General features: G+C 39.8%; 2 protein-coding genes across 2 annotated transcripts; both read left to right on the top strand.

Moving 5' to 3' along the window:
- Positions 1–166: 166 nt before the first annotated feature.
- On the top strand, positions 167–4,794 carry eri2 (ERI1 exoribonuclease family member 2). Its single transcript, XM_041036438.1, has 9 exons — positions 167–316; positions 622–686; positions 774–854; positions 937–1,064; positions 1,179–1,341; positions 1,697–1,797; positions 2,032–2,113; positions 2,222–2,310; positions 2,769–4,794. The coding sequence occupies exons 1-9, from the start codon at positions 228–230 to the stop codon at positions 4,254–4,256; spliced, it is 2,286 nt and encodes a 761-aa protein (XP_040892372.1). The 5' UTR covers positions 167–227; the 3' UTR covers positions 4,257–4,794.
- Positions 4,795–5,083: 289 nt separating this feature from the next.
- On the top strand, positions 5,084–8,077 carry thumpd1 (THUMP domain containing 1). The gene is made up of 5 exons (XM_041035295.1): positions 5,084–5,546; positions 6,233–6,410; positions 6,489–6,574; positions 6,968–7,130; positions 7,263–8,077. Exons 1-5 carry the CDS (start codon positions 5,340–5,342, stop codon positions 7,592–7,594), a joined length of 966 nt encoding a protein of 321 aa, XP_040891229.1. The 5' UTR covers positions 5,084–5,339; the 3' UTR covers positions 7,595–8,077.
- Positions 8,078–16,591: the final 8,514 nt, after the last annotated feature.

Genomic DNA, 16,591 nt, shown 5'->3' with positions numbered 1-16,591 from the left:
AAATTCGTCTTTGTGCTTTTGTTTTGATAGGAATTTGTCTAACCGGAAGTGTACCACGATAAATTGCGGGAAACTTGATTTTTTTTCTATGATCGACTATTTGTTTCGGTAGTTGATTATTCCTTGCAGGCAAAAGTAATCGAGCTCAGAAATGATGGATGCGTATTTAAAAAAAAATAGCGCGATTTCTTTGCGTCTTCTAAAGTAGCTACTACCAAGACTCTTTCATGATTTTACGTTTTTTATCTGTAAGAGTAGTGACAAGGCTCGGTTCCCGGGTTCAAGGAAAAGATATGTCTACAAAGAAACTGGCCAAGTAAGTAACATAAACCAGCAGCCATTAGCCTGTTAACTAGCTGCACAGCCAACTGAAATAACAAACAGGAAAGACAAAGAAACATTTGAATGTCTGTGTTGTGTTAAGTTGAGCGTATGAAGTCCGTAAAGTCTTTAAAGGTCATCATTACTTGTACGTGTTTTATTCACTAAAAAGTAATAGTAGTTCTCGCTCAAACTGCACGAATTTGCAGATTTTTGGTTTAGCGTGAGAGCATTTACAGTCACGAAAGATCGGTCCTGTTGGGGCTAATTTAAGTTCTTCTTCCCTCCATCCCTCCACAGAGAACTCGGATTATTAAGGCAGCGGAGTCAGTCTTCCTCTGGATCAAAGAAATCACTGGTATCAAGTGAGTATGGTCATCTGATTTGATAATGTGTATAGAGAGTCAGTATTTGATTCCCTGGCGGTTGAATAATACTGTGCCTCCTTTCAGATCAAATATTTTCATACCTGATTGTGATTGACTTTGAATCCACTTGCTGGAGAGAGAAAAACAACTACAGCCAGGAAATTAGTAAGTAGCACTGCTTATTTTATTAGTTGTATTTTTTTTAGTATTTCATACAGGACCTCTTATCTTTTCCACCCTTCTGTAGTTGAGTTTCCTGCAGTTCTGCTGAACACCTCAACAGGGGAAGTCGAGTCTGAGTTTCACACATATGTTCAACCCCAGGAGCACCCCATTCTGTCCAAGTTCTGCACCGAGCTGACAGGGATTACACAGGTGCCTGTGCAAAGCCAAAAATATACAGCTACAAAGACCACTGCGCTTTCTAGTTCTGTTTACTTGTATATAGTTTTACTTTATATCTGACAGCTTTGTTTTTCTGTCTCACAGATGCAAGTTGAGGCAGGGATCCCCCTCCAGATCTGCCTTTCTCGGTTCTGCCGCTGGCTCCAAAATCTGCAGCTTGAGATGGGGGTGGTCTTTCCCAACAAACAACAGAGGTGTTCTGCACCTTCACCTTCTCAAAAACTGTGCACTTTCCTCACATGGTCAGGTAAAAGTCTTTTTTGTTGGTCTCCAATTCTGCTTCCTCAGTTACCGTTAATTGTTAGTCATGAACCCTGTGAGCCTCCTCCCCAGATCTTGGCTCAGTTCAAGAGGTTCTTTCCTGCAATGGAAAAAAGATCACACAAAATGTCAACTAAAATGTCTTTTTTTTTTTAATTCAGGCACAACAACTTTTACAAGAACTTTGAATTCTTTGTATTTGTAGATAGGAATGTAATACATATCACATGCAACAAAACACTGCATTAGAGGAATAGCATGTTTGAATTATTGAAATTACTGATATATGGAAAATTAAATGACCGTCAATTTAAATGTCCTCCATTTGCGTTGTGTGTCAGACTGGGATCTAGGAGTTTGTTTGCAGTACGAGTGTAAACGCAAACAGCTCCATAAACCTGATGTGCTCAACAGCTGGATAGACCTGAGAAGTACATACAGAGTAAGTGGAAGCTCACTTGCTTTCTCCTTTGCTGTCTTTCATGCTCTCACTTATGATTATGACCAAGCAACAGACTTTATAATTGATTAATATACCAATGAATTATTACCAATGACTTATTAACCGATTAAACAAATTTTTGTTAATATACTGTTCTGTCAATTGACTTATCAGTTTGATAAGGCCTAATCCTTTTGACCCTCATGTAATAAATCCTTTTTCTGCATTTTCCAGCTCTTTTACAACAGAAGGCCCAAAGGCCTGAATGGGGCACTGCAAGATCTAGGAATACAGTTTTCTGGGAGAGAACATTCAGGTACAAAAAAAGAACAAAAATTCAAATTCCAAAAAAAGTCCAAATAATTATACATAGAAAATAAGACATAATCTAAACCTGTATGTCTTGTTTTGCTTCTTTCCTCAGGTTTGGATGATGCCCGAAACACAGCTAAGCTGGCAGCGAGGATGATGAGGGATGGGTGTGTGATGAAGATCACTAGAAGCCTTGAGAGGGTGAGTGGCCATCATCCAACGATGCATCCCAGTTCCTAAATACCCAGCTCCCTGTCTGTCTCTAAAACCAAAACCAATGGATGGATGATGACTGCAATATATGGAGATCCTCACAGATGAAGCTTGTTTAGTTCAGAGACATTTTACGTGTCAAATTTTTTAAATTTTTTGTAGATTTTGTAATATAAATAAACAAATATAAAACTGGACTGCTGCAAATCATAAATCGTGATCTTCCAGACTTTTACGGGGTGCAGTTTTTAAAATATTTGATGAAATGTGAAATTTTAAATAAATCTTTCTGGAGTCTGGGAAAGAAAGAAGAGTAAAATAAACATGCAGCTTAAGGGGCTGTAGAATACAGCACAAGTAACTATAAACACAATTTATTTGGCCATACAGTTTCAAGGAAAATCCAGAATGAGTTGCTGATTACATCTCTCATCTTCTTCTCATAGACCCCATCAATGGTAAAACCTGTGTTTGGAAACACAGCTGCAGACAAGAAGAAAGCAAAACCCAACACCAATAAAGAGGAAAATAATCTTACGACAAATGAACCGTCATCATCTAAGGTACCTCCTAAATCATGTCAAATAAAATCAGGTTCGGACAAAAATACAATTAATTTAGACACAAAGGAAAACTCAAGTTCAGTTCAGGAATCTGTTCAAAACCTGATCTCACCCACGACACTTCTGAATGGGACAACTACACCACTGTGGGGACGCAGCAGGAGGTCTGGTATTTCAGAAGCTGTCACTAACCTTTCCTCTTCAGTTATGGTAAACGGTACTTCACTGCACAGTAACACCAACAAAAGCCTTGTCATGTGTTCTACTACTCTGGGCTACCTTTCTCATCTACCTCACCCGAACCAGCTCTCAAAAACCGGAGCAGAAGCGAAACTTGTGGCCGAAGAGGAAAGAGAAGAACTTTTAGTGGAAACAGAGGAGAGGTGTGGTTCATATGATGACGTGGTGTTGGAGGGTGATGACGTTATTAATGAAGCTGATAGAGAATGTGATGCTGAGTACATGTCAGATTTTGACAGTGGATGTCATGTGTGGGAAGAGTCTGACAATTCACATTTAACAGGGGGTCGTGTCACATTAAGGGACAACGTGAGTGCTGGAAACAACTCTAAAACCAGTGAATTATCCTCAACGTCTGTATTTACAAAGACGATGATAACGGAGCAGTTGAATAAGACGGGTCAGCACTCAACAATCTCAGAGCCTGAGACATATTTTGCTGTGCCTAAGACTGTCACTTGGGGCTCCAAAACAAATCGGCATGAAATAGGACTTAAAACCTTTCTGCCACTCCAAGGGAAGACGGATGGAGCCCCAAACAACTCTAAAACAAACCCACCCTCTCTGCTCAGGCACAAACCTTTCATCCCAGGAAAGACCTCCACTCCCAATACCTCATTTGCAAAGCCCAAACCAGTCATCACACAAAACGGAAAGCACAAAGACACTCCAAAGTCTTCCTTTACCATCTACGCTGACCAAGCAAAACGTGTTGCTGCGCCATCCCGTCTGTCCTCATGTAGCTCTCTGTACACCCCCAAGAATGTCCTCTGCTCTTTGTCAGCCAACACACCCTCATCATGTACCAATCGTTCCTCGATTTCTGTGACAATGAAAGGAGGACAGAGGATCACATCCCCGCTGTGCTCATGCGGCCGTCGTGCAAAGCGGCAGGTCGTGTCCAACGGTGGTCCAAACCACGGCCGAGGGTTTTACTGCTGCCCGGTCCGACGGTCAGGCAGCGAAGGCAGGATCCAGAAGGGATGTGAGTTCTTCAAATGGGAGTCCTCTCTGATGAAGAGCAGTGTAGTGGCCTCTCCTGCTGTAAGATCCTCTGTTTCACTCTGTCAGATCAACTCGACACTGCTCTGTCATCCACAACAAAGGTCAACACTAAGAAAAAGCTACTAACGTGTTGGAGAAGCAGCTGGACCTGCTCCTTCACACCAGTCACCATGACACTGAGACGTTTTCAATGCAAAGTTTAATCAATCCTGAATGGTTCCTGAATTACTGTATTTTGTTGGTTAACCTGTGTCTCTGCTGAACCTTCTCTAATATTGGAAAAAAAAAAGGAAAAACCTCTTAAGAGAGGCTCGGTGATAATGCAGGACATTTTATTTATTCTACGTGTATTATACAGTTCTCCTTTTATGAAGTACATACAAATCACAGCCTTTATTTAACTAACATTTTAAATGCTGAAGCTATCAATTCCAATTTTAGTTACTGATTTTCAATTAGCAAGTTTTATCAGTGCCCAAAAAACAGCTAAATGGTTGCTTTTATATACTTAACATAATTGAAAATTGAGTACGTTGGAATTTTTTTGCGCACATAAATTTTAAGACATTTGCACTGGGCATTTGTCATGTATGAATCAATATAACACTAATAACTGTGATCATGCAAAAATAAATTTATTTTTGCATGATCACATTTATGTTACTGCTCTGGATGTTTAATAAATAAATAAATATATAAATATGAATATATATAAAGACAATTGTATTTGTGATTATTGTGCTTAATGAAATAAGCTCCTGTATTATGCAGACACAGGTCAGGAGCTTCAGTTAATCTTCAGTAGTGTAAAACTGCAGTGGGCTCAGGCTCAGCACTGAGCAGGTTACAAGCCTTTCAGCTTAGGAAGTGCGCGGTGAGTTGAACTCTACTTCTGATTCGCGAGAATGTCTTTGTCCCTCCTCGCTCGCCGTACAGGGCCACCAAAAAGCGTGTGGTGTTGTGACTGAATGAGACGTCCTTCCCTGAAACCAGAAGCAGCCACAGTTTTAACTTGAACGCATGTGGAGGCTAAAACGCGAACTCCTCGTTGCTTTTACATTGTAGGCGCTGCAGGTTTAAAATCCCGGAAAGCGTGTGTTAGCCTCAGCTGGTCAGCTAACGGCTAATAAAGGAGTTACCAAACAAGTGTCCTGCCACTGAGCTTCAGTACGAGCCAGTTTGAGCCAGCACATAAGCCTCACTGCGAACATGTCAGCCGCGCAAAACGAGTCCAGGAAACGGAGCAAGAAGCGGTATGTGGCCGGCCACCACAACAAGCGGTGGAAGGGCTCCCGAGAGCTGGAGGTGGGCATGGAGGGGATCCTCATCACATGCAATATGAATGAGAGGAAGTGCACCGCGGAGGCCTTCAATCTGCTCAGTGAATACGCCGACAAGCTGTATGGACCCGAGAAGGTGAGTGAGAAACACTTAACAACATTATCGGTTATTATATATGATCAGAGAACATAGCATATGTTTCTGTCCGCATTTGGCAGCTAAAGTCCGTTTTGATGTTCGCTGTTTCGAAAAGTTTCTGTGCAGGTTGAACAAGTGAACTGTATCTTGTAGCAGTTGGTGGAAAAGTTTAACTTAAATTATTATTATTTACCTTATTTAACTTTATTCTAGCAGATTTGTCTCTTGTATTATATGAAGGTAGCGAAGGCAAAAGGATGCATTACTACCCAGCTTCTAATGCATATGACAATAATTTAAACTGTTTAAATTTGCTTTCTTTTTCAGTATTTGCTGCTTTCCTCTGTGTTGAGCCACATACACTTAAATATGACAGTTGCTTAACATTAAATAATTGGTCAAGCAAAAGTTTCAGATATATCCAGGTTTCAGCTTATCAAATGTGAGGAATTGCCGAGTCTCTTTGATTTAAGTTATCAAAAATGGAAGGTCTTCAAGTTTTGGCATATAGTCGTGGGGGGTGGATGTCCCGTTTGGCAGGCTTTGTCCCTTTCTGTATTGTCTTGACAATTTACTGGCAGAACAATTAAAAATGTGAAGTCTGAAAAGTGACATCTAATGGATATGATTGCTGGTTGCAGTCCTGAACTTTATATTTAAAAGTATTGCTCTGATGACCACAGTTGCAAGATAATACTGGAAGCAGCAGTGAAGAAGAAGAGGCTGAAGAAGAAGATGTTGATGTCGCACTGAAGAAGGAAGTGGCACAGCTGCAAGCATCTGGAGCTAAACAAGAGAGGCGTTTCCAGGCTTTGGACAGCGGGGCAAACAATGTCATCTTCATCAGAACTCAAAATCTGGGTGAGCATTTAATTGAAAGACGTGAAAGTGGTTTATCTTCCTGCATTTATGGCTATAATTTTTGTTGCTCTCTCCTAGAATCTGACAAGTTGGTTCATCACATTCTGTCTGATCTCCACACCACCAAGAAGAAAAAGTCCCGTGTGATCCTTCGAATGCTACCAGTGAGAAGCTAAAATCATAACAGTCGGCCTAACTGTATTTAATATGTACAAGTGATTTAACAAATGCAGCATAGAAAGATGTTGTAATACAAGAGGTTAAGGGACTTTGGAGCAGCTTAGCTTTCAAATGACTTAATCCTAATTAACTTGTGTGCTTATTATAAGTAAGCTGGTGGTTTTAAAAATGACTGACATTTGCAGATGTAGCACTTCTTAAGGTGTACACATCTAAATCACAACAGTTAGTACTGCATCATTAATTAGCATGCTTCTTGTGTTCATTTAAATAAGGTGCAGCCTGTCATAACAAACAAAATGAATGTTCAAGTATATATCAAGACAAAAATAAATCTAAGTGTAATACTGTGTGATCCTTGTTTGGATCTAATCCAGGTAACCGGAACATGCAAGGCCTTCCAGGATGATATGGTAAAGTACCTGACCACTTTCTTGGAGCCTTGGTTCAAAACCCCAAATTGTGCGACCTATCAGATCGCCTTCAAGGCCCGCAACAGCAGCCACAACAAGAGAGACGAAATCATCAAGTCTATTGCAGGTAGTCTTAAGTTTATTTAATACAGATAATGTTGATCTGACAATTTTTCAAAAGAAAAGTTATAGAAAGTGAATTTCACCTTTGATCAGTGTTTAAAACCGAATTGACCTTTTTGTTTTTTGACCATTGCAGGTCTTGTTGGGAAACTGAACCCTAAGAACAAAGTGGATTTGACAAACCCAGAACTGACAATCATTGTGGAGGTCATCAAGGCTGTGTGTTGCATCAGTGTGGTAAAAGACTATACACTGTACAGAAAGTACAATGTTCAGGAAGTAGTAAAAGAGGACGCACCGAAGCCTGATGTGACCACAACAAAAACAGATCCAAACAAACCTGAGCAGAAGGAGAAACAGAACACAGGGGAGACAAACCAAGAAGACAAGAAAGGTGACGAGGAAAATGACAAAAATGTGCCACAGGACAACAAGGAGGCTGATAAAGATGAAGGTGAGGGGGAATAAGGGTCACATTTAAAGAAACAGATTGTCAGTTGGTGTGTTAGATTTAATATTTCTCAGAGACATTAAGTTGCGTTATATTGTAGTACTTTTGTTTTAGAAAATATACGTTTTTTTTTTCCATGACTGATAACATTACAAGGTTGGCAGGAGTCAAACAGGATCCTAATATAAAATGTCTTTTTTCTGTTCATGAAGTTATCTGTGATACGTCAGTACCAACTTCATTGAGATGTCCATTTTAAATTGCAGTGATTTTGAATTAACCGTACATGTCACCATTCTGCAGCATAACAGCTCACGGTTTTTATTTTTTATGCTGAATTTTTTAATTTGTGTGTCATTTTATTTTTGACATTTTAAGTGAAAGAAAAGAGTTTGGTTCAGGTCAGCTTGTGTGTCACATGTAGTAATAAACTGTTTTTGTAAGAAACATAATTTCCTAAAGCACTACCTGAATTAAAGCTGCCAGTGTTTTTGACTGTATCCTTTTCTCATTCAATGATTCAGTGTGATTGGCACAGCAGGGAAAAGTGGGAATACATAACAAAGTACATATAATGTTGCTCAGCACCTATGGGTTGTCAGGCTTTTGCATTTCACTTCATGGAGTAAAATGTCCTGTTTGCCACTGTACTGTTAGAACTGCCACCATCATCTTTGACCTGTGAGTTCTTCTCTGCACCACAAGATGGAGTTAATTCCTCATTTTGCAGAGGCATGGGCAGCTGTATGACAAGTTTGGTATGGTTATTGCTCATGGATTGATAATCGCTCGCCAATCACTTGCCAACCTTGAATATTGGCAAGATGTACTCATTATCTGAGCTACATTACCTACCAATCAAATGATTTTCTAAATGTCCTGCAAATGTTTAATTGTGAAGAGTATAGGGTTTCATTTTTGTTTAAAAAGAGTACACACTTCAATTTCATAGATTGTGTGTCAGATAAAAATTTTGTGTCTCATTACAGATATAGTGAATTTCCTTATGTTTGACAGCAGAACAGTAATTAACTGGAACAGTCACCACTGTGAGGGGTAAAATTCCTCAAAAAATGTTATATTTTCATGACAATCTGTCCAACAGTTGTTTAGACATTTCTCATGAAACTACAAAGGTCCGTGGGGTGGTGGCTCCACAGGTAAAATCAGAGGATAACTGAAGTCAATAGGATTTATTCTCTGGGGGCCACAACGGCCAGTACAAAATTTAATTGCAATCCATCCAGTCATTGTTGAGATATTTCAGTCTGGACCAACCAGCTGACTGACAATACCACCTTCAGAGCCTTTCCACTAGTTTGGCCAAATGTGTTGTTTTCTGTTCTTGTCTTGCATCTGTGACTCTCAAGAGTTTTATATTTATTCAGTTTGTAGGTTTAAGCCAGAACATGTGCTCATATTTCTGAAGAATTATCTTGGGCCTCTCCTCTGTGTCCACCGAGCCTGTCTGCAAAGGTCATGAACAGTTTTATAGTTGGTCTTTTGAAGATATTACCAAGAGAACTTGGCTTTGTTTATAGATTTGTGGGTAGATACATCAAAACTTAATGTTTAAAATTAGGAGAAGCTTAAAAAAAAAAAAAAAAATATATATATATATATATATATATGGCTGTTTTTTAAAGCAAAAATGGAAAGGTATATACAACATCGTAGACACAGTGATGAAATTAATCATTGCATCTCTGTATCTCTGTCACGTACACACCACACACACATGCATTAACTGAATTGTGAATTCTTTTTCTGCACATTATACTTGGGCTGAACTGTTGCTGTGACCCTCCAGTCATTATCTCCACTGCATTCTAACTAAAACTCACAAATTACATTGCCACTGGCTCTCAGGTGCCCCAATCAGTGTGACCTGCAGACAAGCGTATAGCTCCAACACAAGGGGGAAGGATTGCATGTTTTCAGCCTGCCAGTGTGTTATTAGTACAATACCAATTAGACTGTGTGCCTACCCTACATAATGGTTAATGTACAGTGATGCCTCATAATGATATCACAGTGGCAGCATCTTAACGATATCTCTGCTGTCAGGTAAAATTCTTACTTTATAGCAGATGTAATAACTAAATTTCCAATAGATGCAAAAGTATTTTTAATATCACTGAATGTTTGGAAAGAAAATATACTACATTCAGTATTTTGTGGAAGTTGACAGCTTTAGCTTTATAGGTCCAGCCAGAAATAGAATGAGCATAATCAAAATCAAGAGAAAATTTAGTGGTAACCACTTGGTGTTGTCTACATGAGAAAATAGCCTCTGATGTTTTAATTGCCTGCAAGGCCATGTCTAATTAAACCTCCGTGGGCACTAAAGCCCACTGCTTTTCAGCCAAATAGGCATGCAAGCACATACACACTGTTCTACCACCCAGGACTGTACGCTCATTCAGGTTTAAATGTCACAGGCCTGTGAAACAATTGCATCAACGGGCGCATGTGCACACAGTCCCCAGGGTCAGGATTAGCATCCACTGGTGTGGCTCCATATCTGACCTTTATGAGTGACTAAGTAGTTCTCCCCAGAGTCTCATTTGTCTCACTTTACCCGAACAATGGCTTCAACCCCCTTACAACTGTAGCTTTCCCTCTCTCTCAGCACAGACTGAACACACCAAGGCTCAAACTGCTGAACTTCAGAGCTTTTCAAGGACTCCAGCTCTGATTTCACTTACCTACTATACATGTGGTTAAAATGGACATGGTTATAAAGCCCTTGAAAATTTGGTTTAACAAAATTAAGCATTACATTATAACCTTCCATATTTATGACTGAATAAACAAAGTTAAAGTAAAATTCATTTATTTATTTATTTCTCAGAGAAAATTCATTCATAGAATTGGGAAGTCACAGCTTCTGATATCACACTGATTAAAATTCATTTCCTTCAGTAGAAAGTGGTGGCCTCTAAACAAGTGCATATTGAAATAAAATCCAAATTTGCTATAGGGTGTAATAGCACGCAGCACCCTAACATGTGGCAGTCTTCCTGTCCTCCTTCATGTTGTTTTTCTGCTATATAAAGAAACTCTTTATTTGAGTAACAATATCAGAGGGAGCACAGCTGCATTCACTCTCCTCTGTGGTCTCTGTCTCCTCTGTCCCTGTATAAGCATGTCTAGTTTGTCCTCAATTTCAGCATGTTCACCTCTCAAAAGCTCAACTTCTTCATTCAAAACCATCTACTCTGGTCAAAAACCGTGACTACTTCGGCTTGTTTCCTTTTTATAGTAAATGTTATGAGTGTTGTCTTTTCTCTTCTCTGATTTCACATCCCTCACAGAGATCCTGAGCTCTGCTTTCTGCTTGAACTACTGCCTGAACTCATCAGTCATGCACTGCTCACACTTTTCCATCACTTCACTTATTTTCATGTACATTACTTTTATTCCTTACTACAGTTAGTGTAACAGAAAATGTGTTTAATGTTGATTATTAAGGAAGTGCAAACCAGATAAGGTATGAAAAACAAAAAAATCTACAAACTTAGTAAGAGCCACATAAATAACTTTATTTAACATTAAAAACACTTTTAATGGTTTTCAACAATTCTATTGAGCATCATTATCACCAGAAAGGGTTATCTTATATACCAGTGGTATAGGCAAGGCAAGGCAAGGCTAATTTATATAGCACCATTCGTACACAAGGTACTTCATAGTGCTTTACAGATTACATTAAAACCATAGAATAAAAGCAAATCATAATCAGATAACATTAAAATCATAAATAATAGAATAAAAGCAATATATTAAAACACTGGACCTGGAAAAAAAGAAAACAGTTAAATAATTAAATGAGAAGAGTGCATTTAAGAGAATGCTTCAGTAAACAAATCTGTTTTCAGGCCTGACTGAGTGTTTGGGCTGACCTCAGGTATTCCAGAAGTCTATTCCACAAGTGAGGGGCAGAATAGCTGAATCATGCTTCACTTTGTTTAGTCCTGACCCTAGGCACACACAGTAGGCCTGTCCCTGATGATCTCAGGGGTCTGGATGCTTCATAAGGAAGCAATAAGCCCATGAGATATTTTGGCTTTGTAGAACTTTAACTTTAAACTGTATCCTTTGACTCACAGGAAGCCAGTGCAGTGATTTGAGGACAGGTGTAATGTGGTCCATTTTTCTGGTTAGTCAGGACTCTGGCAGCAGCATTTTGGACCAGTTGCAACTGTCTGATAGATCGTTTGTTTGTTTGTTTAGACCTGTAGGAGATGAGCTGGAGCTGGAGCCTATCCCAGCTGACTATGGGCGAGAGGCGCGGTACACACTGGACGGGTCGCGAGTCAGTCGCAGGGCTGACACGCGAAGACAGAACCTATTGTGTGCATGTTTTGGCCTGTGGGAGAAAACCGGAGTAACCGGGGGGAAAAAAACCCACACAAAGAACATGCAAACTCTGCACAGAGTGGTTCGCAGCGGGAACCCTCTTGATGTGTCGCTCTCTCTCGGAGAGAGTCGAGGACAGCAGGATGCTTTGGAATTGCCGAGAGCTGTCCCTGCCTCCCGTGTCAGTGAAAGCTTTTGATATATATAGCCTCACAGCCGCCAACGTCATCAGTCTTAATGACGTCATTGCCAGAAACGTCGCCTGGACATCCAACGCAGATGATATCGTGACGTCATGTAAATCAGTGACATCGACGAATTAAAGTGGGGCTTGCCAGGTTTAGGACAACCCAATCAATCAATCAATCAATCAATCAATCAAGAACTTTATTTGTCCCCTGGGGGGCAATTCAAGAATTTAAGATGATGGTTGCTAGAGTTGCATTGTTCATTAGATTCCCCAGAACAAATGGTGGGCAGATGAGACAGAGCTTTCCCAAGGCAACTGATATTTTGATATTATTTCAAGATCATTTCTCAGTTCACTTATGCCTTGGGCCAGCCCTGGTTTTATCACAGAGGTCTACAGAGAGTTCCTTGGACTCCATGGCTTGGACCTTATGTACACAGGTGTGTACTTTTCTAAACTTCATTCAAGTTCTAGACACATGTCAAGCATAATTAAAGCAAACAGGATGCATGTGACCACAGCTTGGAGTGCTGTGGTCACATGCATCCAGTTTAAAATCATTTTCTCAATTTACAATTATATCTACAACACAATACAGTATGCAAAAAGTGAAGGGAACTGAATAGTTTCTGAAGCCACTGTTCAATTCGTATGAATCAATGAACAGACCCGAAACGTGGGTGGTGATTTAGAAGTCTGGGTTATGTGAGAGGAAAATGATAATAAAATATGACCTCTTAAAGCTGAGATACTTGTATATCTGCAAATATGATTGTGATTTACATTAGCCTGCATGACATTTGATATATCAATCACAAGCACTGCAAATGTATGCAATATTAAAGATAAAGTCTAAATAATCATGAACACGTTCAACAAACACAAGACAGTTGTCCTGTCCAGCTTATTGCAGCTCCCAAAGCAGTCCAACACTGGCTGAAAGACACTAAATGATAACAAAAGTGACCACTGAGTTGAAGCCACACGTCTGACAGCTACAAAAAAAGCGATTATGAGCTTAGCTAAACTGGTATTTTCCTGCAGAGCTATTGTGTAGTATGGCTTTTCTGCTGCTTTGTCTATCTTCTCTAGGTATGTATCAGTTTGTAGTTTTCCAGATGCTTTCCCTTTTGTCACACACATGCATTGTCAATAGATGCACGGCAATGATTTATTTATATATTTATATCTATTGTTGCAGTGAGGGGAATATGTTTTGGAGAACATCTATTTCTCTGAGAGATTTTGTGTGTGTGTGTGTGTGTGTGTGTGTGTGTGTGTGTGTGTGTGTGTGTGTGTGTGTGTGTGTGTGTGTGTGTGTGTGTGTGTGTGTGTGTGTGTGTGTGGCAGCCAGCTATGTGAATGGGGTTCGATAATGAGAAATGCTTATCAACCCTCTACAGCCTGTCAGCTCGCTGCTATTAGCTGTTACCCCAACAATCCTACAGGTAGGCCAAGAGTGCTCCAATTGATTCCAAACATTCCTATTTGTCCCTGCAGAAAGGCAGCAATCAGCAGACGGATTTAGTTGATTAGGATTATGGTGAGTAATTTATGGAGAAAATAAGTGGGCATTTTTAAGGGATCTATTAATATGGTGAAATTAGTTTTCTTAATACCTGGGATGAAGCTGCTATTTGAATGTAAATAACTGTTTATGTGATTGAAACATGGACGAGAGAAAGACGGCTTGGTTTTAGGACGGCTAAGAAACAGTTTGTGGAGTTGTTGAGAGGGAACAAGAAGATGGAAAGAAAAGAGTGAAGAACAAATTTAGGACCAATCTTTCCATGCATACACTCCCATTTATTCACTCATTCTTGTCAGTGGTATAGTCCTTGCTTAGGGTACTTTCCATATCACTGGATGGCCCATGCTGCAGAGAGACACAGTTTAGCATAATGCTAACAAGAACCTTGACAATTAGTTAGACAGCAGGGGGGACTTGGGGGCAGAGAGGCAGGAGGGCAGCGTGCGGAGCAAAGATGTGAATAGGAACCTGGTAAAAACTGAAGAGCAGGAGACTCAAGGGAGGAGGCAGAACCGGGACATCAGCTGTGTGACTCTAAAAAGCTTTAATTACTTTTCTTTCTTTTCTCCGTGTAATGATCAGTGCTTAGGAGGAAATGGATTAAAACCCTGTTTCACTAATGAGACTTGATCTTAGTCTAACACAGATGTATGAATACACAGAATGAGTTCAGCATACAACTGAATGACACCAGGACTCTTAAGAGTAATTTGAGTCAAAGTAATTTACACATAGTTTAGATGTCACTGTTTTACAGGCAATATCATCTATAGAAACCCCTGTAAGTTAAACACTGTAGGCTAATTTGCTAGTACATCTTCAATTATGAGTTTTTCCACAATTAATGCCTCATAAACTAGAATGTGAAACTATGTGTTTTATGGTAGTTTGCTTGCTATAAGCAAAAGACAGACAATAAAATTGATATAAATGGATTTCAGAATTGCCTTTTCAGATGTATCATTAGTTATGTACTCTGTAACAGCATGTGCAGCAACACTGCAAATAGAGGGATAACAGTGTTAATTAAATGAAAGAAGGAGGGCACGTTTGACAATACACATATACAAAGATTGTTGGCTCACCTAAGTTTTAAGTTTGAACTAAACCATCTTACACAGTTTGGTCAAAATAGAGTCAATCCTTGAGATTTATTTCATCATATGAAATGTATTGTTTCTGTGAAAACAGCAAGTACATTTACAGAAACTACAAGACAAAGTTAAACATGTCTAGATACCTAAAACAAGAGAGCTATTTTAAATAAGGGTAGCTGTTAGGCTTAGAAAAAGCTATATATATATATATTTTTTTTTTTTATTTTTTTTTTTACTTTTTTTTTTAACTAAGCTTTCCTGTTATTAAAAATGTCAAATTTCATTACATGACATCTTGGTTATTCAGGTTTTTAAATCCCCATGACTAAACATTGCCAATTAAGCAGGGGCTAAATCTTGTCATGATGAATAAAACAGCTAAACTAAAGCATAACTACACTAAACTAAAAGATGTAGACATGTTTAGAAGTGTAGCAGTAACTGCCATCCTTGCTTTCGACTCCAGCAGAGTATTCTTGTGATTCAGTATGCTTAAGTTGGGGTAAAATAATCAGCCTTAAGAAAAGCTAAAAAAAAGACCACATTTCAAATTTAAACCCCAACTTTGCCTTTGTAGGTCAGATAGAGGAATACTGTTTGTTTACTGTTATTTAAATTAAATTTATGTTGTTGAAGAAATGTTAATAGTGGTAAAGAGTTGTCTTTATTCTCTTTGCTGGTACATTAATGTTGGACAAATGCTACTCAAAGGAAGATCTCATTGGGTTGGTTAACAGCTGCCGCCGAGGACTGAGAGTGTGACAGTGAAACATGTATATGTGATTTTCAGGCAGATGACAGACAGACAGAAGGGCTCCTTAAGAGGACATACAACTTTAACAGGATTGGAAATGGTACCGACCAGCTGTAAGACGTAAGAAAGAAAGAGCAGGGGATGAGAGTCAAAGTGGGAGGAAGGAGGGGTGGCCACTCAAGGAGGAGTGTTGGTAGATCAGTTTGAGAAGGAATTAACTGTCATTTAGCCCCAAAGTTGACTAAGAACACATTTGTGTTTGCTGCAACAGCTTGGAAAGATGGATAAGGAGGATAGAACAAATGTGGGAAGAAAAACAGCAAGCTTGGGGATGAATGAAGCCGTTATACACATCATCAAACGCTGCAGGCACAGCAGGGGGCCTCGGGATACACCCGTCTGAGAGATGGGTGGTGTGGGTGTGTGCATGTGTGTGTATAGTTTTGTATTGGTCTAATAAACCATCCATCTGCAGGGAGAGGAGAACAGTGGATGCAGGGAGCGGGGGGGTTACAGGACTCTTTATGCTCCATATTTACACCCTTTTCAAACGCACAGACCGACAGTCCTGCCCAGAGGTTCTTTGATGCTTGTCGATACTGCTGCGTGATGATGTCATACGGCAGAGAGCGAGGGAGGGAGGCATGATCAAAGGAGAGAGGGAGGGATGAAGACGCAGGAGAGGATATCCAAGACAACAACGGGACAAAGATGGCGACTGCTTCTGCTATGGGACGTCCACTGGCGTCTAGACCTCTGCATCGCCAGGAGAAACCAAGGCCGTGCAGCAAGTGTATTCACTTCCCTTATTCTAAAAGGATGACCACCAGCACGACATACTGGAACCACCAAGCCAACCTCAGCCACTGCTACCGCCGGGCTAGCACGGTAAGCTCTCCGTCTACCTTAGCCTTTCCTCCGCTGCTGTTAAACCATCAAACCCTCAACGCCCCGATGTCTGGTTACCATCACTCCATCCCAAGTATTTATCATGAGTTGCCATTCTTTCTAATAACACATTTTGTACCCATTTTCTTTCTTTTTCTCAGCCCTTTCATCATGGTCTTTTGGCTGTTAATA

The sequence above is a fragment of the Toxotes jaculatrix genome, chromosome 4 (genome assembly GCF_017976425.1).
Source record: "Toxotes jaculatrix isolate fToxJac2 chromosome 4, fToxJac2.pri, whole genome shotgun sequence".
Taxonomy (NCBI): Eukaryota; Metazoa; Chordata; class Actinopteri; family Toxotidae; genus Toxotes; species Toxotes jaculatrix.
This window is presented reverse-complemented; position numbering and strand designations above follow the sequence as displayed.

Bases quoted from the DNA above. Each gene is read 5' to 3' on its own strand.
- eri2 (XM_041036438.1), top strand. From the start codon at position 228: ATGATTTTACGTTTTTTATCTGTAAGAGTAGTGACAAGGCTCGGTTCC. The intron at 687-773 runs GTGAGTATGGTC...GCCTCCTTTCAG, and splicing joins AAAGAAATCACTGGTATCAA to ATCAAATATTTTCATACCTG. The intron at 2,311-2,768 runs GTGAGTGGCCAT...TTCTTCTCATAG, and splicing joins TCACTAGAAGCCTTGAGAGG to ACCCCATCAATGGTAAAACC.
- thumpd1 (XM_041035295.1), top strand. From the start codon at position 5,340: ATGTCAGCCGCGCAAAACGAGTCCAGGAAACGGAGCAAGAAGCGGTAT. The intron at 6,411-6,488 runs GTGAGCATTTAA...GCTCTCTCCTAG, and splicing joins CATCAGAACTCAAAATCTGG to AATCTGACAAGTTGGTTCAT. The intron at 6,575-6,967 runs GTGAGAAGCTAA...GATCTAATCCAG, and splicing joins TGATCCTTCGAATGCTACCA to GTAACCGGAACATGCAAGGC.